This window comes from Pholis gunnellus (genome assembly GCF_910591455.1).
Source record: "Pholis gunnellus genome assembly, chromosome: 22".
NCBI lineage: Eukaryota > Metazoa > Chordata > Actinopteri > Perciformes > Pholidae > Pholis > Pholis gunnellus.
In genome coordinates this window covers 17,575,717-17,598,164 of record NC_136549.1, presented here as the reverse complement: position 1 = coordinate 17,598,164, position 22,448 = coordinate 17,575,717, and the positions used below count along the sequence as shown (strand labels likewise).

The 22,448-nt window shown below is 40.1% G+C and overlaps 3 protein-coding genes across 4 annotated transcripts; 1 reads left to right on the top strand and 2 right to left on the bottom strand.

Annotated features, from left to right (window-relative positions):
• Positions 1 to 378: 378 nt before the first annotated feature.
• On the bottom strand, positions 379 to 690 carry LOC306713810 (histone H4; the record flags this gene model as incomplete). Its single annotated transcript, XM_079183642.1, has 1 exon — positions 379 to 690. The coding sequence occupies one exon, from the start codon at positions 688 to 690 to the stop codon at positions 379 to 381; it is 312 nt and encodes a 103-aa protein (XP_079039768.1).
• Positions 691 to 1,354: 664 nt separating this feature from the next.
• Positions 1,355 to 2,010, bottom strand: LOC306713805 (histone H2A-like; the record flags this gene model as incomplete). The annotated part of the gene is made up of 1 exon (XM_079183637.1): positions 1,355 to 2,010. The coding sequence occupies one exon, from the start codon at positions 2,008 to 2,010 to the stop codon at positions 1,624 to 1,626; it is 387 nt and encodes a 128-aa protein (XP_079039763.1). The 3' UTR covers positions 1,355 to 1,623.
• Positions 2,011 to 6,289: 4,279 nt separating this feature from the next.
• On the top strand, positions 6,290 to 18,083 carry LOC306713799 (CCR4-NOT transcription complex subunit 2-like). 2 transcript variants are annotated; one of them, XM_079183631.1, is made up of 15 exons: positions 6,290 to 6,329; positions 8,102 to 8,233; positions 8,697 to 8,769; positions 8,899 to 9,046; positions 10,292 to 10,504; positions 10,614 to 10,693; positions 11,127 to 11,252; positions 11,511 to 11,641; positions 11,845 to 11,965; positions 12,063 to 12,219; positions 13,461 to 13,522; positions 13,611 to 13,660; positions 13,749 to 13,849; positions 14,103 to 14,247; positions 14,674 to 18,083. In XM_079183631.1, the coding sequence occupies exons 2-15, from the start codon at positions 8,114 to 8,116 to the stop codon at positions 14,758 to 14,760; spliced, it is 1,614 nt and encodes a 537-aa protein (XP_079039757.1). In that variant the 5' UTR covers positions 6,290 to 6,329; positions 8,102 to 8,113; the 3' UTR covers positions 14,761 to 18,083. The 2 variants fall into 2 exon arrangements, with proteins under 2 accessions (XP_079039757.1, XP_079039756.1); XM_079183630.1 differs by having other exon boundaries at positions 11,779 to 11,965.
• The last annotated feature ends 4,365 nt before the right edge of the window (positions 18,084 to 22,448 follow it).

Genomic DNA, 22,448 nt, shown 5'->3' with positions numbered 1-22,448 from the left:
ATTTTTTGTTCTGTGTTCCATTGTTCTGTGTTCGGTGTTCCATTCCACATGATGCACAACTCATGTTTTTGTTCCAACGGTAATGACAATAACAGGAGTAGATGATTAAATTGTGCAATATTAACCACTCGGACGTAATTGCGATGTATTGCATTAAAGATAATTATTACTGATTTTCAGGCAAGATTAGGTCACATTTAGGTCCGCTCATGATCCCTGAACTACATACATATTGCTTATCTCAGCATGTAAGTGTAATAGAGGAAAATGTATACACTTCTAACATAGAAGTCATTAACTCAGGTAATAAGCTCTTTGAGTGAGTTGGGTGGCTCTTAAAAGAGCCGTTGTGTTATGTTAAATAGGAGTCGTTGGTCTCTAGCCTCCGAAGCCGTACAGGGTGCGGCCCTGTCTCTTCAGAGCGTACACCACATCCATGGCGGTGACAGTCTTCCTCTTGGCGTGCTCGGTGTAGGTGACGGCGTCACGGATCACGTTCTCCAGGAAAACCTTCAGCACACCACGGGTTTCCTCGTAGATCAGACCGGAGATACGCTTCACTCCGCCGCGGCGAGCCAGACGGCGGATGGCGGGCTTAGTGATACCCTGGATGTTATCACGGAGCACTTTACGGTGACGCTTGGCGCCTCCTTTGCCGAGCCCTTTTCCTCCTTTTCCGCGACCACTCATCTTGTCAGGTTCTAGGTAGAATTGAAGATGAACTACTGAATTGAGAGCGTTGGTATTTAAAGGCGTTTTGCGGACGTATTTGAAGACGAAAAGACATCGCCCGCCATTTGTCACGATCACTTTATCAAGCCAGCGTGTGTAAGCCACTGCATTTCCGGTTACAGAAAGACCTTTCAAAATAAACACCGTTTGTTGTACTTGCCTCTCATTTCCTTACATAGTCAAATTGTCAAATACTTAATATCACAGCTGGTACTTTGCATTTTAATCATTTACTTAAAATACACCATAAACTATTAGCTGTTTTATTTTAACATGATACTGCTGTATCTTTAGTAATAATAATACAATACATAAGTCATATTGTTGATCATATTCTATTCTACATTTTTAATTACACTATTGCATTGTTTATTGTGCAAACGTACTTTTGATCCTGAATATATTGCAAATAATTAACAATTAATACTCAAAAGACAATGCATTTTATATTTTATACAAACACTTGTATATCAAGACCACACAAAATACCTTTAAGTCATATATAATAACTATTTGAGGCGCCTGTCTATTTAATATTTATTATAAATTGTTTTAGGGATACAGTAACACAAAATGACAAAGATACGGAGCAGAAGAATCAGTTGGTGTTTAAATATGTATAAACAAGTTATTTTCTGTGACGCATTCAGTCATGTTCAAATAAAATTTACCAAATAAAGTGATGAGTTATAGTTTAATTATTATATAAAATGTGTGGTCATTTGTCACATTGATTTATTGTATTTAGCTGAACTGGGTGAAATATATACTCGTGTAACTGAACTTTATAACATAAGTTTTGTATTCATATCTCATGAGGATGGATCTCTTTCAGAGGAGTGGGTGGCTCTTAAAAGAGCCGTTGGGTTTTCAGAGGGCGACTAGAAGGATCTACTTCTTGGCGGTCTTCTCGGTCTTCTTGGGCAACAGCACCGCCTGGATGTTGGGCAGCACGCCGCCCTGAGCGATGGTCACTCCGCCCAGCAGTTTGTTGAGCTCCTCGTCGTTGCGGACGGCCAGCTGCAGGTGACGGGGGATGATTCTGGTCTTCTTGTTGTCGCGGGCAGCGTTCCCAGCCAGCTCAAGGATCTCAGCGGTCAGGTACTCCAGCACCGCCGCCAGGTACACCGGAGCTCCGGCACCGACACGGTGGGCGTAGTTGCCCTTCCTCAAGTGTCTGTGGACACGGCCGACGGGGAACTGAAGTCCGGCACGAGAAGACCTGGTCTTGGCCTTCGCTCTAACCTTTCCGGCTCCAGTCTTTCCTCTTCCAGACATAATTGATTTGGCTTTCTTCGTTGTGATTGACGTAGAATACCGCTATGAGACAAATCCGTGTATTTATAGACAGTAGCGGCTCTTGTCTGCTCATTGATTGGTGAGATGGAGCGTCAGTGTGATCGTCCAATCAGAAACGGTTATGTAAGATACATTGGAGATCAGACGTGCTTCCGGTTGCAGTTGATGGTGTTTATAAAGTAAGACGTCACAGCAAGCTGAAAATGTTAAAGTAAATCATTATTCTTTTTTTGTTTTTTATTATTAGTAGTATTAATTATTAATAGTCTTTTAAAAGGAAAATAAAATCTTATTTTTATAATTTTTTTATTTTCTATCTGGCTTTTAATTTGGGGTAATGTTATAGCCAAAGACTTTTAAATAATTGTTTTTACATCAATTGTTTCTGGTGTTTATTTTTATTTTTATGACTTCTATTTCTTGTAAAAAATAAATAAAGTGATGATGAGGATTCAGGTTTCTAAAAAGACAAAAGATTCAACCAACTCACCTCTTTTTAAATCATAACCCCAAAAATATGTCTTCAATGATTTTCAGCGAATAGAATGTGTCCCGACTCTGGACATTGACTTTATTTCTAAAGTCTGACACAAAACAGTTCATTTTCTTTTCTTCTCGTTGTTAAGCATCTATAAAGGCTAAAACAATTACCTTTTGTAAAACTGCATTTTATCCTCTGTTTCTCACATTTCTATTGATTCTTTTCAGGACATCATAAGAAGGTGAAATGTTCCTACACACTGTCAAAATATTACCCTTGTGTGTATGTATGTGTGTATATATATATTTTAGTGCTGGGCAACGATTAACATTTTTAATCGCGGTTAATCGCGTTATTATGCGCAAAGAACAATGAATTCAAAAGTAGTGTATTGCGCACTTTTATTTTAAAGTGCTGCTCTATGAACTAACGGTCAACAACATTTGTTTTAAATGCTTTAAACTCATCAGGTTATTGTTAACAGCAGGATTCTCTTCACACAGCAGCAGTTATAACACAGTTATAATGATTCTGATAATATATCTTCATGTGTGTCAGAGATGAATTTAAATGTACATCTTGAAAACTGCAAAACTATCTACGTCATGTTTTTATGTTTGTTAAATTCTCAGTAGTGATAACTAAATGATGTGATTATTATACAAAAAATAATTTAAATGAATCATTTCTTTTTTTGGTATGTTGGTCAGACACTATGCAACGCTGATTACCGTAATATGTGTGGTGTTTGTTATAAATGTACGTTGGTACATAGAGGGTGATAAGAAGCTGTACATGGAGGGACTTAGGACCCAGGGGAATGTAGGTGAAGGAAACAGGAAGAGACGCCACACAAACAGCTGTTCACCGCTCGCTGCCCGGTTCTTTTGTTAAAAATGTCCACTTAATAATAATAAAAAAAACTGCATTAACACGCAATACAAAAATTGTCGGCGTTAATTAATTAATGCGATAATGACGCGTTAGCTTGCCCAGCACTAATATAAATATATATATATATATATATATATATATATATATATATATATATTAACTTGTGTTATTTGGTTCGCTTTAGATTCTTTGAATTGTGTTATATATCTCTTAAATGTTTAATGTCTTAAATTGTGTTATATATCTCTTAAATGTTTAATGTCTTAAATTGTGTTATATATCTCTTAAATGCTGAGACACTTTCAGTTCTTTTATTAGAAACCTGTTTTTACATTAAAGAGAGTAAACAGCTTTTAATCACTTTCCACATATTAACAGTTGCATTTTACTGCACCAAATAACAAAATACCTTGTAACAATGTATCAAGTATTTTTTTTAACTGATCAACTGAAAAAGACCATTTAATAATGAAAACTGTCTAAATTAATTACAAAAATAAGTTACAAAACTTTATTTCATTTCATTTTATTTTATTTTATTTTATTTTATTTTTATAGAGTGAGGCCAGACAGAAGAGTAGAGTAAAGTATGGTACAATACAATGTAGAGTACAATAGAGTACAGTAATGGAGGCCTTAGAGGTTAGACAGTAGAGTATAAAGTAGAGTACAATACAGTTTAGAGTAGAATAGAGTGAAGTGATTGAGGTTCAGAAGTCAGGCCGTAGAGTAGAGTAGAGTACAGAGGAGATCAGAGTAGAGTGATGGAGCCTCAGAGGTTAGACAGTAGAGTAGAATAGAGTGATGGATGGAGCCTCAAAGGTTAGACAGTAGAGTAGAGTAGAGTAAAGTGATGGAGCCTCAGAGGTTAGACAGAGTAGAGTAGAGTGATGGAGCCTCAGAGGTTAGACAGTAGAGTAGAGTAGAGTGATGGAGCCTCAGAGGTTAGACAGAGTAGAGTAGAATAGAGTGATGGATGGAGCCTCAAAGGTTAGACAGTAGAGTAGAGTAAAGTGATGGAGCCTCAGAGGTTAGACAGTAGAGTAGAGTAGAGTGATGGCGCCTCAAAGGTTAGACAGTAGAGTAGAGTAAAGTGATGGAGCCTCAGAGGTTAGACAGTAGAGTAGAGTAGAGTGATGGCGCCTCAGAGGTTAGACAGTGGAGTAGAGTAAAGTGATGGAGCCTCGGAGATCAGACAGTAGAGTAGAGTAGAGTAGAGTGATGGAGCCTCAGAGGTTAGACAGTAGAGTAGAGTAGAGTGATGGAGCCTCAGAGGTTAGACAGTAGAGTCGAGTAGAGTAGAGTGATGGAGTCTCAGAGGTTAGACAGTAGAGTAGAATAGAGTAGAGTGATGGAGCCTCAGAGGTTAGACAGAGTAGAGTAGAGTAGAGTGATGGAGCCTCAGAGGTTAGACAGAGTAGAGTAGAGTAGAGTGATGGAGCCTCAGAGGTTAGACAGTAGAGTAGAATAGAGTAGAGTGATGGAGCCTCAGAGGTTAGACAGAGTAGAGTAGAGTAGAGTAGAGTGATGGAGCCTCAGAGGTTAGACAGTAGAGTAGAGTGATGGAGCCTCAGAGGTTAGACAGTAGAGTAGAGTAGAGTAGAGTGATGGAGTCTCAGAGGTTAGACAGTAGAGTAGAGTAGAGTGATGGAGTCTCAGAGGTTAGACAGTAGAGTAGAGTAAAGTGATGGAGCTTCAGAGATCAGACAGTAGAGTAGAGTAGAGTGATGGAGCCTCAGAGATCAGACAGTAGAGTAGAATAGAGTAGAGTGATGGGGCCTCAGAGGTTAGACAGAGTAGAATAGAGTAGAGTGATGGAGCCTCAGAGGTTAGACAGTAGAGTAGAGTAGAGTAGAGTGATGGAGCCTCAGAGATCAGACAGTAGAGTAGAGTGATGGAGCTTCAGAGATCAGACAGTAGAGTAGAGTAGAGTAGAGTGATGGAGTCTCAGAGGTTAGACAGTAGAGTAGAGTAGAGTGATGGAGCCTCAGAGGTTAGACAGTAGAGTCGAGTAGAGTAGAGCGATGGAGCCTCAGAGGTTAGACAGAGTAGAGTAGAGTGATGGAGCCTCAGAGGTTAGACAGTAGAGTAGAGTAGAGTGATGGAGCCTCAGAGGTTAGACAGTAGAGTAGAGTAGAGTAGAGTGATGGAGTCTCAGAGGTTAGACAGTAGAGTAGAATAGAGTAGAGTGATGGAGCCTCAGAGGTTAGACAGAGTAGAGTAGAGTAGAGTGATGGAGCCTCAGAGGTTAGACAGAGTAGAGTAGAGTAGAGTGATGGAGCCTCAGAGGTTAGACAGTAGAGTAGAATAGAGTAGAGTGATGGAGCCTCAGAGGTTAGACAGAGTAGAGTAGAGTAGAGTAGAGTGATGGAGCCTCAGAGGTTAGACAGTAGAGTAGAGTGATGGAGCCTCAGAGGTTAGACAGTAGAGTAGAGTAGAGTAGAGTGATGGAGTCTCAGAGGTTAGACAGTAGAGTAGAGTAGAGTGATGGAGTCTCAGAGGTTAGACAGTAGAGTAGAGTAAAGTGATGGAGCTTCAGAGATCAGACAGTAGAGTAGAGTAGAGTGATGGAGCCTCAGAGATCAGACAGTAGAGTAGAATAGAGTAGAGTGATGGGGCCTCAGAGGTTAGACAGAGTAGAATAGAGTAGAGTGATGGAGCCTCAGAGGTTAGACAGTAGAGTAGAGTAGAGTAGAGTGATGGAGCCTCAGAGATCAGACAGTAGAGTAGAGTGATGGAGCTTCAGAGATCAGACAGTAGAGTAGAGTAAAGTGATGGAGCCTCAGAGATCAGACATTAGAGTAGAGTAGAGTAGAGTGATGGAGCCTCAGAGGTCAGAGGCGACAGACATCCCAGCATCCTTGCTGATTGGCGAAGAGATGACGGCCATCTTGGATTGTAGCGGGGAAGAAAGATTGATGCGGTAAGCTCCTTGTTTTATTCCTTTTATTTATTTTCTCCGCAAACAACCGCATGAACCTACTCTGAATACAACTCCACTCGTGTGGGAGTCATCACGGAGTCAGACCGCGGAGGTGAAGCGGAGAACACGATCTTAAACCCGGCGGTCTGCTTCCGCTGCTTTTTGTTGTTGTTTGGGGGGAACTAATCGACGGAGGCTTCTTAGGCCCAAAACCCGAACAAATCACACCTTCGTACCGGTCTCCTCTCTACCGGCGGCTCGTCTGCTTAACTGCATCTAACCCCCCGTTCTCGGTTCATCAGATAGTGTTAAAACGGCTTAAAACTGTCTCCAGTAGCGGTTGTTCTTGCGGTGCTGGGTTAGCCGACCAGCTAGCTTGGTAGCAAGCGTTAGCTCTCACTCTAGCGTCTCCCATGTATTCCTATAGAGTTAGCTGTGTAGCTTACGTGCTACTACTCGGCTAGCACGTAGCTCCTGACACATCTTTACAGCTAACAAGGTAATGCTAGCTTATAGCTATCACGTACAAAAACCAATGTACATATACATATAATGTACATGTATCAAATACACCGGTTTATTTGTGCCGTGAAGCAAACGAGTAGGTTTTGTTAATTAATTGGTGGAATTAGTCAAATAGATTATCGGAGCTAGCGTTAGCTTCATGTTTAGCATTAGCTTTTTGCGACACTTCTGCACATTTAACGTTTGCTTTCAAACAAGAACAGTGGAGCTTATACTTTGCTCTTTCGGTAGCACAATGTTTAAGGGAACTTCTAACCTGAACCACACTGTTTCCACTAATGCGCACATTTTAAATATAATAGTACAAGCGTGTAGGAGTCGTTGTTTCACCGGGTGTCGATGCTACACCGTGGGCTAAAGCTATCACTAATCTACTGTAGTAAACAAAAGTAAATGTGTAATGTGTGTTTATATCTGCACACCACCTCATGTGCAGTATCCAAGGTTTAAACATGGTGTGATATTATGTTTATAATGTCTTTCACACATTATAATGTTAATTATATTATTATAAAGATCATTTATGAATACATGCATAATCAAAGCAGTGGGTCGTTAACAATAACATCTTCTCTGGTGGTTTTATTTATTATTTACTTTTTAGACTTTTGGTTTCACTTTTTATTGTTCAAATCTACAGGAAAGAGCTCATCACAAGTTCCCATAAAGACCAAAAGTTTGACACTCAGTCGTTGTTTTGTTTATCACAACGAACCAAAACCCTCCAAAATGTTTTATTATTGACGACAAAGGTTGTTTATTTGTTCATACGAGTCACGTGTTACAGGTTAACCTGTGGTCTGTTATTCCAAACATATTAAGTATATTTACAACATAATTACACTATTTTTATGCTAAAAAGGTTGTAGTAACCACAGCTGATGGAGGCTCATGCGCACCTCGTTATTAATACACGTGCACCAAACAAAGGACACATGAAACTAAAGCAACAAAACAAATGTGTAAATATTCACAGATTGTATGTGATTGTTTTTAGAGGGTTGCAAAGTTTAGCTTGTGTGAGATAGCATGAGTGAATACCTGCTTGTGTTGCATGTTTCAGGTTTACATAACAAGTTTATGTTGAAAAGACATTCGTTGGATTACTTGGAGTTCAGCTGCTGATGCTGATACGTCTTGAATACATCTCACCACGTCGTTATGAACCACAGCTCTAGTGACACGCTGCAGGTGTGACGGCAAGTAGCCGATTACTCGGCGTGACCGTTTCCTGTCTTGTTTCTCAGGTGACACGCGGTATGTTTGGTGCTAACCGGAAGAAGTTTATGGAGGGAGGCGTAGAGAGCGACTACGCGGACGACTCCAGCCTCTACTACACCCAACAGTCCATGTTCCCTCCACACCGCCCTGACAAAGATGTGAGTGCTCAACTCTTCTTCTGGGGTTTAATGTTTCACGTTGTCTCTCTTCTGGGATTACATAAACAAAGAGAGGTTATTGTTGCACACTGTACTCAGTAATGCTATGATTTAAATAAAGGTGCATGTTTGTACATCAGAGCTTCAGAAAGTAATAAAATACAGACTAAGAAATCATCGTTTCAACCTTTCTGCTGCAATTTTAGTTCATTTATTTTGTATCATATTATTTATTTTTTGTCTCTCTCTGTTATATTTCTCAAAGTAATAAATACAAGTTTTTGGTTATTTTAGTGTTATCATTTTTATTAAAAATCATTCTTAAAGTAGCTTCATATCCGTCAGTGATGAGCTTCTCCAGATGTTCATACTTGTGGTGCAGATGTGGGTCTTTTTAAGTTGTGTATTTTGTATTCACGCTAAACCAGCGATGACGTCGTGTTTGTGCTTCCTGTCTCCTCAGATGCTGACGTCTTCCTCTGCTTCCTCGACGGGTCAACTGTCACAGCTTGGAGCCAGTTTATATGGCCCACAGAGTGAGTAGAACACACACACACACATACATGTGTACCTTATTACTTTATTTAATTTACTTTGTGAGGCAGAGGATCTCCATCAGGAGAAAACAGAGGCTGACCCCCCCCCCCCCCCCCCTCTCTCTCTAGGTGCATTGGGGTTTCCTATGCGAGGTATGAACAGCAGTGCAGCGCCTCAGTTAAGTAGAAGTGGTTTGAACCAATCTACCAACCAGCTCCCCAGTCATGCCAGTACAGCCAACACTGGAACGATGCACACGCCTCCCTCACCGAGCAGGTACACACGCACACACGCACACACACACACACACACTGTAACGCCGCGCAAATTATTTGAGTAGATTACATACAAAGTCTATGCACAGACACAATGAGACATCGCAAATTCGCGTCAAACGGCAAAACGCCCCAAACGCGTGAGTTGAAATTTTTCGAATTCTGCGAAAAAATGCCGTGACGCTGTGGCGCGATAGCCTATCAGCGTTGAGATGTTTCTCCTGTCATCACTGACGTCCTGCTGTTGTTGAATCAGGAAACAAACACTGTAGCCGTCTGTGTTCACCCAGAGCTCTACGACCCCTCATATCAGTAGAGACCAGACTATGTGTGTACATGTGTGTGTAAACCATATGGTGCAAACAATGACTAGACGCTGCCGTATTTACGTCTAGATGACGTTATGTTGAGTGTTGATGGAGCTGCTATAATGTTAGCATAGCCTAGCACCGATCAATCCGAGCTCCATTGAGAAGTATTTTAAAGTGATTTGCTTGTCGTCTTGCGGAGAGAACTAACAAAACATGAATTCAGACTTTTTACAAATCGGCATCATTACGTAGTTATTTGAGTCCCTTTTTGTCAGTTTATTGCCGTTAAATCACAGCCAAGTCAGTGTATTGTGTGTTCATACAGCTGTAGTAAACAGACGTGTGGCTCGCTAGACACAGTGAGCTCAATGAAATCCACGGAGCTCCTCCGGACTATGTTATGAACCAGACATGACGGCGTTTGGTTCCCCGTGATATCGAGGTTATTTTTTCTACGGTTGATGGCGGACAGTTGAACGGCTTTCAGGGCGATAAGCCACGCCCCCTCTCCGGCACGTTTAACGCGAATGAACACAAATAGTCGCCGGCAACGCGATTCACGCGACGCGAAAAAACTATTATTTGCTCTCTATTTAAATCTGTAAAGCACTATTAATATTTTGATTGTTATTATTATTGTTAAAGTAATTCACACTTTATATAAATACTTGACACCATTTTCAGAATGTTGTCTGTAAATGTAGCATCTAGATTTGAGTTCTTCACTCCAATTATTCTCATAAACTTACATTAGTTCTGTTAGATTACTGTGTTTAGGAAGAATTCGTGTTATTGTTATAAACCTCTTCATAGAGTCTCATGAATAGACTCATAAATGTGTTTCTGCATCATATTTAAGCTGGTTGTGTGTCCGAAGTGCTCGTTTCTCTTTTCAGCCTTTGAACCTCCGTCACGTTGTCTGTTTGTGTCTTCAGGGGGATTCTACCAATGAGCACCCGGACCGTGCTGAACCACAGCCAGCAGGTGGGGGGGCCGACGGGGCAGACGGGGGGAGTGATGGGGGGGGTGGGAGTAGAGAGGGGGGGAGGAGGGGGGAGGAGCAGCATGGGGAGCCCCAACCGGTCGTCACCCAGCATCATCGGGATGCCCAAACAGCAGCAAGCACGGCAGCCTTTCACCATCAACAGGTAACGTTACACCTGCCGGCCTTCACGCTGCCGCCGCTCGTCACCTTCGCCGTCCTTCATCGTCTAATGTTTGATCTTTTAATAATCAGCGTGTGTGTTTGTGTGTCAGCATGTCGGGGTTTGGTGTGAACAGGAATCCAGGCTACAACATGAACAACTCCTTATCCAACAACATCTTCAACGGCACAGGTACAAGAACGCACTTCAACCTTCATGTAAACCTGCAGATGGTGGTTTATGAGCTGTTGTTATTGCTGCAGTGAATAATGTTCAATTGTTTAGTTCTGTTGCTAAAAGTTGACGTGCTTGTTAGCTTGTTTGGCCTCCATCTCTGGGTGTGTTTCATTCAGTTATTATCAATTTGTCGTGATTTCTAAACATTTCATAGATAAGTTTAAGTGTAGCCAAAACTACTCCGTTCATCACAGACAGAAGCTGTGATTATCTTCAGATTGTCATGTTTCCAACGGTCTTTAAACACATCATGTGTGACAAACGCTTCAGTCAGGAAAAATCAGCCAAAACAAAGCTTAAAATTGCGGGAGAGGGGAGGAGGAGGAGGAGGAGGAGAGGCTGTTAGAGCTCAAACAGGTTGTGGGTTTACTGTCCTGTGTTGGTCCAGACGGCAGTGAGAATGTGACGGGGTTGGACTTGTCGGACTTCCCGGCGTTGGCGGACAGGAGTCGGAGGGACGGAAGTTCGAATCCCACACCGCTGCTCAACCCGCTGGCCGGTCGGGCCCCGTACGGTAAGAGAGACCAGAGTGTGTGTGTGTGTGTGTGAACACACATTTAAAGAGACGTTTTTTTTTTTTTTTTAAGCAAAAATATTTCTGATGAAACACATCAAAGGAATAAACTCGTAGAATACTCGATTACTATTGAAAGATTATTATTTTAATGTTATTATTTTTGACCAAATAAATAATTTAAATAATAAAAATTAAATTATTTGCTGTTTGCGTCGCTAACTCCTCTCTCTCCCCGCCTCCATTTTGTTTTCCCAGTTGGCATGGTAACCAAACCGTCCAATGAGCAGTCTCAGGACTTCTCGATCCACAACGAGGACTTCCCGGCTCTCCCGGGTCCGAACTACCAATCAAAAGACCCCACGAGCACCAACGAAGACAGCAAAACGGTTAGACCTTTACTGTGAAGTTTAGACGTCCTTTGTTCTGTCTGCTCATTGTTCTCTGATGTCACGGTTTATAACATGCTGACCTGCTGTTTGTTGTTTTTTTTTCATCACGGTGTCCTTTTTCCTCACTTATGCAGCGCTCTCACGTCCTGACTCGTCCCATTTTTTCGGATTGTTTTTTCCCTCCGTTTTTGTCCAATCAGAATCTGAACTCGTCGGGAAAGCCCGCCTCCAACTCAGACGGCCCAAAGTTCCCCGGCGACAAGAGCTCCGCCCCTAGCAACAACAACCAGCAGAAGAAAGGGATCCAGGTGCTCTCCGACGGTGAGTATGTTCGGTAGGATCCTCCAGGTAGAGATGTAGGAGGAAGAGGAGGAGGAAGAGGAGGTCTGAAGCTCTTCTTCTTCGTCTCTCGTTGCAGGTCGAGTGACCAACATCCCCATCGGCATGGTAACGGACCAGTTCGGGATGATCGGCCTGCTGACGTTCATCAGAGCGGCGGAGACGGACCCGGGGATGGTTCACCTGGCCCTGGGCTCTGACCTCACCACGCTGGGCCTCAACCTCAACTCACCGGAGTACGACTCACACACACACACACACACACACACATAGAGACACACACACACACACACACACACACATAGAGACACACACACATAGAGACACACACATAGAGACACACCCACACACACACACATAGAGACACACACACACACACACACACATAGAGAGAGAGACATAGAGACACACACACACATAGAGACACACACACACAGAGAGAGACACACACACACACACATAGAGACACACACATAGAGACACACACACACACACACACACATAGAGACACACACACACATAGAGACACACACATAGAGAGAGAGACATAGAGACACACACACACAGAGAGAGAGACACACACACACACACACATAGAGACACACACATAGACACACACACACACACACATAGAGACACACACACATAGAGAGAGAGACATAGAGACACACACACACAGAGAGAGAGACACACACACACACACACATAGAGACACACACACACAGAGAGAGACACACACACATAGAGACACACACACACACACACACATAGAGACACACACACACACACATAGAGACACACACACACATAGAGACACACCCACACACACACATAGAGACACACACACACACACACATAGCGACACACAGAGACACACACACAGACATAGAGAGACACACGGAGACACACACACACACACACACACACACACATAGAGACACACAGAGACACACACACACACATAGAGAGACACACACACACATAGAGACACACGGAGACACACACACACACACACACACACACATAGAGACACACACACACAGAGAGAGACACACACACACACACACATAGAGACACACACACACAGAGAGAGACACACACACATAGAGACACACACACACACACATAGAGACACACACACACACATAGAGACACACACACACATAGAGACACACCCACACACACACATAGAGACACACACACACAGAGAGAGACACACACACACACACACATAGCGACACACACACACATAGAGACACACAGAGACACACACACACACATAGAGAGACACACACACACATAGAGACACACGGAGACACACACACACACACACACACACACATAGAGACACACACACACAGACATAGAGACACACGCATAAAGACACACACATAGACACACACACACACAGACACAGTGACACCCTGATGATGATGATGACATTATGGTAATCGTCTCCCTGCTTTCTGTCTCTCAGGAACCTCTACCCTAAGTTTGCGTCTCCGTGGGCGTCGGCTCCGTGTCGACCGCAGGACATCGGTGAGTTTATTTCTGCTTCATTGTGGATGTGGATGGAGCGACGCGTTGTTTTGTGGGAGACAAACATGTTTCTGTGCTCTTCCTGCAGACTTCCACGTCCCCTCAGAGTATTTAACCAACATCCACATAAGGGACAAGGTGAGCTCTGACCACGGACGAGTTCTGAAGCCGAGAGACGTCTGAGCTGAAGATGATTAACTGAAGGTTGTGTTTCTCTCGTCTCCAGTTAGCGGCGATCAAGTTGTCTCGGTATGGAGAAGATCTGCTGTTTTATCTTTATTACATGAACGGAGGAGACTTACTACAACTGCTGGCTGCAGTAGAGCTGTGAGGACACACACACACACACACACACACACACACACACACACACACACACACACACTCAGACTCTTCTTCTTCTTCCTCCTCTGTTGCATATAAACTCAAACTGCTCCACAAATTAAATTAAAGGATTCATAGATTTAAAATATGGTGTGTGTGTGTGTGTGTGTGTGTGTGTGTGTGTGTGTGTGTGTGTGTGTGTGTGTGTGTGTGTGTGTGTGTGTGTGTGTGTGTGTGTGTGTGTGTGTGTGTGCAGGTTCAACAGGGACTGGCGGTACCATAAAGAGGAGCGGGTTTGGATCACCAGAGCTCCGGGTATGGAGCCCACGCTGAAGACCAACGCCTACGAGAGAGGGACCTACTACTTCTTCGACTGCCTCAACTGGAGGAAGGTGGCGAAGGTAAAGCGCTTTGTTCACGCGTCAGACGTTCAAACTCCTGATGTACAAGCACGACAAATGAATCTGTGATTAACACATCAACAGTTTAACTCTTTAAAACGGTTTCATCCGTCTGTCCAAACCTGAAGAAATCCAGTTTACTCTCATGTGAAGTCTCACATCTGAGAAGTTTTAAACCAAATATCTCTGATCAGAATAACAGTGTTTCTGTTGATGGACTGATGGAGATTTTAGCCAATTAAAGGTGCATTATGTGTTCATTTATTTATTTTATTAAGTTAACAAACATTTTGGAGTTCTGTTAAACAGATGTCATGTTCACAAGGAAATCAAATAAACGTCCTCGATTTTATTTGATTTTATATATATATATATATATATATAAATAAATATATTTATTCAGTCAATGTGACTCTTGTTTTCCAGGAGTTTCATCTGGAGTACGAGAAACTAGAAGAGCGACCTCACGTTCCCTCCACGTTCAACTACAATCCTGCCCAGCAGGCCTTCTGATTGGCTCTACCTCCTCCTGCCTGCCTGCCATTGGCCCTCCTGGCCTGTCAATCATCACTCCCCTCCCCCCTCCCCCTTCCCCTCCCCACACACTCAAAAAGCTAATCTGGCCAATAAGGACTCGGACAGAAGACGTCCCGTCTCCTTCTCCCCCAAAAACCTGAATAGACTTCATGATTTTACCTTCTTTCTGATTTGTTTGTCCTTTACCTCACGTTCTGTTTAGTTTATTATTATTTTATTTTATTTCCCACCCCTCCTCCATGAGTTTGATCTGTTAACGTGGAGCTCAGACTTAAAGTTCAGCACACAGCAACACGAGCACTGTAAATAATGTCCATCTGATGCGGTGGTTCATGTCTCTTCAGTCTCAAACATTCAGACTCATTTTGTTTTTGTCGACAGAAGCTTTTAAGAAAAACAAACAGATTTTAAACAGAATTCAAATCACCTGTCAGGTGGATCATTATTTCACTCTGTCACACGGCTCGCAGGAAAATATTTATCTTTATTTTTACCAGGTTTGTTTTCTTCCAGCAGCATTACAACAACAACAACAACAACAACAACAACACACACACATCAGCAGACAGCGGAGCGCCAGGAGAGAAAATGCAATGTACATTGTAGCACTATTTCATAATAAAAGAAGAAAAATATCTTTTTTGGGGGGTTTGTTGATGTTATGTGGCGACACGTGAAGCACGTTTAGATGTTTAAACAGTAAAGTCTCTCAGAGCGTTTGAATCACTTATTTATTCACTCAAAGGAGCCGTTCAGCCGTGATGTGATATTCTTTTGTGCAGATGTTTTAAAACTGAAACAGCTGGTCACTGCAGTTTAAAACGAAAATACTCTAAAGAGGAAATAGAGCTTTTTCTTTGACTATTTTTAGCGGCGGATTAATCCACAAAAAGCGTATTATTTAGGTTTTTACAGACCTGAATAAATGTCAAAATATTTATTTTATTTGAATCCTTTTTTTATTTGAACGTTCCATTTGATCGATTAGTTCATGTAATTAAATCTCACTGTGCGACAATTTATTATTTTATTATCAATTAATCTGTAGATTATTTTTTTATTACTTTGAAAAGGCCGTTAAAGTTTTTGATTGACAGGAAAGATAATTAATTCTTCGTTTCTGAAGCAGAAATAATTTCAATATTCTCAGATTTCAGCTTCTCAAATCAGAGAATTTCCTTCTTTTCTTTGTCATAAATAATTGTTTGTTTTCTAAAAAATGTTTACATTTTATTGACTAAACGATTATCGATTAATTTAAAAAAAATACCGGTAATTTAATCAAAAATAATCAGTAGTTGCAGCCCTAAAGTCAACGACATCAACTGTCGAGTTTCATCAACAAATCTTCCCAAAAATATGAACTTTAATGAGAAATAAAACAGAAAAGCTGCAAATCCTTGAAAAAGTACTTAAACGATGAATCGATTGTTAATATAAACCTTAAAACCTCATTCTTAAAACAATCTGCAGGTTAAGTGAGAATCTGGTTTTAACAGAAATCTGTAAATTGTTTTAAAATAATTTTCTAAAATCTTTCCAAACAAGAAAACGACTCCGTAGATAGAAACTAGATACTTCAGACAAATAGACATATTCTCACTGCATCTGCAGATTCTTTCACTTGTTTGAAGATGAGATTTAACGACTTATTCTTCAAAATAAAACGGAACAAACAGCAACATTGTAGCCATAAATGATGACGTTTGGTGGATTAATAATGTGAACACATCTCTTTCACGTTGACTCATCTCTCTCACAGTTTTCACTTTATTATTTTTCATCTTTATTTTTAACATTTATTGCTCTTCCCGTGAAGCTCCCTGTTTTTTTTCTTTCACCTTTTTTAATATTTAAGTTATTCTACTTTAATTTACATTTATTGTCTAAGTTCTGCCCGGCAACAGATCAAACCAATCAGACTGCAGGAGTGCCGCCTCTCAGGATCAATATGAAAATCAGAAATAAATAAAATTTTCTTGTGGAGAGTCAGATGTTCAGATTGTTACCTCTCATGTCTGTACACTAAATACGAAGCTACAGCTAGCAAACATTAGCTTAGCTTAGCATCAAGATGTCTTTTTACACTTCAGTTTTTATACAGATTGAACAAATAAGATAAACAGTTAATCAGCTTTTAGATGAGCTGGTAGGAGGATTCTGTTCCCTTTGGACAGAGCCAGGCTAGCTGTTTCCCCCTGTTTCCAGTCTTTATGCTAAGCTAAGATAGCCAGCTGCTGGCGTTAGCTTCATATTTAGCATAGAGACACGAGAGTGGCGTCAATCTGAACATCTGACTCTCTGCAAGGAAGCGAATGAGTGTGTTTCCCAAAATGTTTGTTTTTAGGCATCGTCTACACGTATACGGATATTTTTTAAATATTTTCTAATAGTTAAACAATCGTAGCTAATTATTTCTTTATTCATACAAATTTGAAAATCTAAAGGTAAGAAACTTAATACCATATTACAAATTACACGTGTGCAAAAAAACAACGTGCAACATGTGAATTAATGAAAAGGTTTCTTACCATCAAAGCAGCATTTACTTGCGTATTTCGGCTAAATATGACGTCAACTCAACAAATTGTTTACAAAAATGTTTTGCCCACTTGTTCGTGTGAGTTTTCTGAGTCGGGAACACAATTTTCAGATTATTCTGACACCACATGAATGCAGCGTTTAAGCTTTATTTGCGTGTGGACGCAGAAGAAAATATTTTTAAAATAAATCTGTATACGTGTCGACAGAAACCGAAAGTCTTTCCCACTCCACCAAAAAAAATCCCAATTTATTTCACTAAATATCAGATTATTTGTTATTTTTTTCCTCCAGGAGGCACCAATGTACAGCTATGTGTTTATGTATATATATATATTTTAATAATATATGTAAACACATACACACCAGGCAGTGTTTTTAAGAAAAAAGGGTAAAAAATAAACAAAAAAAATAGTCTGGAACAAGGACGCCGCCCCTCAGCTGGTCGCCGGTAAACGATGCAATACTAGACTTCCACCACGGAGACGGTTTTTACAGGGGACCACGCTCGACGATGACATCACCACCAACGATGACGTCACCGCGGCGACATCGCCCGCCTTTTGACTCCAAGGCCCAGCTCGTTCACATTGCAGCAGCAAAAAGCCAAGGACACGCCCACAGAGCCCCAGGCCACGCCCTGTTTTGGGGGGAAAACGATTTGATTGGAGGATTGAGGACTTGAGGCACTTGGCCGTTTGGCTGTTTTATTAAATATGGCAGCTAGTGTTTTAATAGGAAAAAGAATAAAATAAATATTCTGGTAATGAAACTGAAGGAGGACTCGTGGGTGTTTATTGTATTTTAGTTTTTTACAGTTCTGTTTTTCAGATTTCTTCTCACTTTACCTGATATCTTCACTACAGGTAAACCCTAAAAACATCAACTTCTCTCATTTAACTTTGTTCTGTTGAAGTTAGTTAATACGTTATAGGAGTTCATCCTGCACTGGTAAGTAATACGTCTATTTTATTTATTAAATACATTTTGAGGTGGTTTTACATCAATATTTTAACTTTACGTTGGTGGATACAACTTTGTTTCTCCATCGTTATATTATTAATGTCACATGGCCGCTAATAGACACTTTACTTCTTCGCTTTCTACAAACTAAAAAAATAGTAAAACGGTGGTTGTGCTCATGGAAGCAATACCACTTCTGTCCACAGGGGGCGCGAAAACCAACATAATGAACGTGTTCTTGTAGCTGCTTTAAATGTCCAGTTAGTTTTGAGATAACTTATTAAAACTGATTAAAACGCCAAAAAAACATCAGGCAAACAAAATTAGTTTTAACTTTTAAAAGACATTAAAACTGTTAATATGTTGTTTTTCATCTATTTTAAGTTAAATGGGAAAAGTTACATTTGAGTTAAAATGTTTAATTTTATTTCATATTTGTAGTTTTTAAACGATTATCTTTTATAAAAGTTCAAATCAAGTGTTACTTTTTTGTTCAACATTAATAAGAATAAAAGCTTTTTTATTATTAATGACTTGAAAATAAAATATATATTTTTTATATTTTTTTGTAAAATATATAACTTATAAAAACAAGAGCTTCAAATAAGCTTCAATAAGTGAATGATGTTCTGTGTATTAGCATGAGGAGGTTTGTGAGATAAATCTAAAAGTTCATCTCACCTTTAGGTCATTTAGCAGCTGTTGAAGAAGCCCACCATCTGAGGATCGAAAGCTCCAGAGCAGCTACTAAATGGACTTAGTGGTGAGAATGATTTTGTCAGCTGTGCTTCAGTAGTTTGACCACACGATGGCGCCACCTCTCAAAGAAACACCAACAAATAAAGTTATTATTGGTGAGTTTGACCAACATATAAAGCTGAGTGATAATAAATACGAAGCAAAGACTGAAGTAAGTTTAGTGTTTTTGCATCAAACATTCTGTGTTTTTCTTTGTTTTTCTCATGAATAAATTGACATTTAATTACAGCCACAGCTGAGTGACAACCGGAGGAAATGGAAGAAACCTGCCGCAGGAAGTCTGTTTAAAGCCTGAAGGTAAACACACACACACACACACACACACACACACACAGTCTATGAACACCATCAATGTGAGAGTAATTAAGACTTAATGTGGTGATAAAAGCAGGTTTTATTGCTGCAGTAGAGACACAGTAGAGAATAAAGCCGTCTGTTAAATTGATGAAGAGGAGGAAGAGTGGCGACAAGAGGAAGAACATATTTAACAAGACAGATTAATAAACTTAATTAATTAAGTTGTTGAATGTTTAGGGTCATAAAACAAGAAAACATGGATGAACTTAAAGGAACAATCTGTTATTTTCTGTCTCTGAATCAGTTGTGTTCAACGACCACATAAAACGCAGCTTTACCTACATTACATTACATTACCTACATTACATTACATACATTACATTAGATTACATTACATTACATTACATTACATTAGATTACATTACATTACCTACATTACATTACCTACATTACATTACATTACATTACATTACATTACATTACCTACATTACATTAGATTACATTAGATTACATTACATTACCTACATTACATTACATACATTACATTAGATTACATTAGATTACATTACATTACCTACATTACATTACATACATTACATTAGATTACATTACATTACATTACATTACCTACATTACATTAGATTACATTAGATTACATTACATTACCTACATTACATTACATTACATTACATTACATACATTACCTACATTACATTACATTACATTACATACATTACATTACATACATTACATTAGATTACATTACATTACATTACCTACATTACATTACATTACATTACATTACCTACATTACATTACCTACATTACATTACATACATTACATACATTACATTACATTACATTACATTACTTTCATTACATTACATTACATACATTACATTAGATTAGATTACATTACCTTCATTACATTACATTACCTACATTACATTAGATTACATTACATTACATTACCTTCATTACATTACATTACATACATTACATTAGATTAGATTACATTACCTACATTACATTACAGTCTAGACCTTTGTTTTATGTTTTACTATATTTTATCGAGCAAACCAAGAAAAGAGCGGCAGATTAAATGAATTCATTGTATTCATATGTTGTGTAAACGCAGCTTTATCCTGGATGTTTCTCTTTACTTCTTTTATTTTGTTAACCAACAGTTATGTAACCGACTGAACTATCTAAAACAGAAACGTGTGACACGGTGTGAGAGACAGAGCGAGGAGGCGAAGGTGTGAAAGTGGAACTTGTCTTTCTTTGTCTTTTCTCGTGTAATCAACACGATGTGACTCACGAGACGAGAACGAAGGGGACGAACGTCTTCTGAGGTTTAAAACGTCTGAAAGCTAACTTCCTGTGAGACGACCTCACCTCCAGAGGACGGAGACACGTTGTGTCTTTTCTGCTCCTTTTATGTGTTTGTAGGGTTTTTTTTCATCTTTGTGTAGTTTTTTTAGCCTCTTTGTAGTTTTTATGAGTCTTAAAACAGTTTTATGCCTTTTTGAGATTGTTTTTACGCGTTTTGTAATCGTTCTGTCTCTTTGTGTCTCTTAGTGTCTCTTTGTGTCTCTTCGTGTCTCTTTGTAGTCGTTCTGTGTCTCTTTGTGTCTCTTTCTGTCTCTTCGTGTCTCTTTGTAGTCGTTCTGTGTCTCTTTGTGTCTCTTTGTGTCTCTTTGTGTCTCTTTGTAGTCGTTCTGTGTCTCTTTGTGTCTCTTTCTGTCTCTTCGTGTCTCTTTGTAGTCGTTCTGTGTCTCTTCGTGTCTCTTTGTGTCTCTTTGTTGTCGTTCTGTGTCTCTTTGTAGTCGTTCTGTGTCTCTTTGTGTCTCTTTGTGTCTCTTTGTAGTGGTTCTGTGTTTCTCTGCAGCTGAAGGTAGAAATCACACAACAAGAAATAACTTAAATCAACTCTGAGCACATGTCAGGACTTCACAATAAGAAAGCAGTTTTGTTCTAAAGTGAAGCTGTTTGCAGATCAAAGTGATAAAGTGTAGCTTTGCGTCTCCTTCGTGACGTATGTCGGCCGTCCTCTGCTGACAGCCGGAGCGAACACAGTGCAGCCCGATCCGTCACATGGTGGCCTCGTCTTCTATCCGCTTTATTTGTTTTATTTCCCTGAAAGCCCAAATCCACAGAAACCAACTGTCGACACGTCGTCACCAGAGATACGACGTTCCTCCGTTTGATTTATTCCCACATTTGATCAGTTTTAACGTGAGGAGTTTAGTACTTTCTGTTCTCAGTGTTCTCTCTGTCTGTGTGTGAGTCTGTTTAGACGCTGATGTCCGTTTTCATCTGTAATCTTTTGATCTATAATAATCCGGCCACATGCCTCCCTGATTACGATGCTTAATGCTGAGGCTTTATTCAGAGCTTCACGTTTATGCAACAGGCCGAGACCCGTTATCGTCCTGACGGACATCATTCAGATATCTTTACTCTGATCATATTCTGTCTTTCAATACCTGGATTTGACCTTTTTACTCACCGACTTTATATCAGAGTGAAAGAGTTAAAACGCTGATAACTGGGCCTTTTAATTCAGTCGTTTTTGTAAATATATTTGGTGATTAAAAGCTATAAAATGGATTGTTTCCCCTTAAAACGTAGTAGAGTGAAAAGTACAATATGTACCTCTGATGTACAAGTAGGAAGTACCCAAGTAATGTATAAATACCTCATATTTGTACTTGTATTGCCTTTTTTTCACTTTCACTGCCGGTTGAGAGGAATCAATACTTATCAATCAGCTTGTTGATCATTTAGTCCTTGGAAGCCATTTTGAACGGTTGGTTGCATCTTTAAGAGCGATCAGAGACACACACACACACACACACACACACACACACACACACACACACACACACACACACTCACACACACACACAGGGGATGAAATGAAACTCCATTGATCGCTGTGGAGAAACTGTGTCCTCACAGCTGAAGGTAATGAAGTGAAGAAAATCGATCATGTTGATGAGAATACAGCCACCGAGGAGGATTTTAAAACATGATGAGACAACAGCTCATTAGATCATCAAGACGGTAAATAAAGAGCCAAAGCTTCACGTGTTAAAGC

Coding starts and splice junctions, on each gene's coding strand:
- LOC306713799 (XM_079183630.1), top strand. CDS start 8,114: ATGTTTGGTGCTAACCGGAAGAAGTTTATGGAGGGAGGCGTAGAGAGC. Junction 8,770..8,898: donor CAGTTTATATGGCCCACAGA/GTGAGTAGAACA, acceptor CTCTCTCTCTAG/GTGCATTGGGGTTTCCTATG. Junction 13,661..13,748: donor ACATCCACATAAGGGACAAG/GTGAGCTCTGAC, acceptor TCTCGTCTCCAG/TTAGCGGCGATCAAGTTGTC.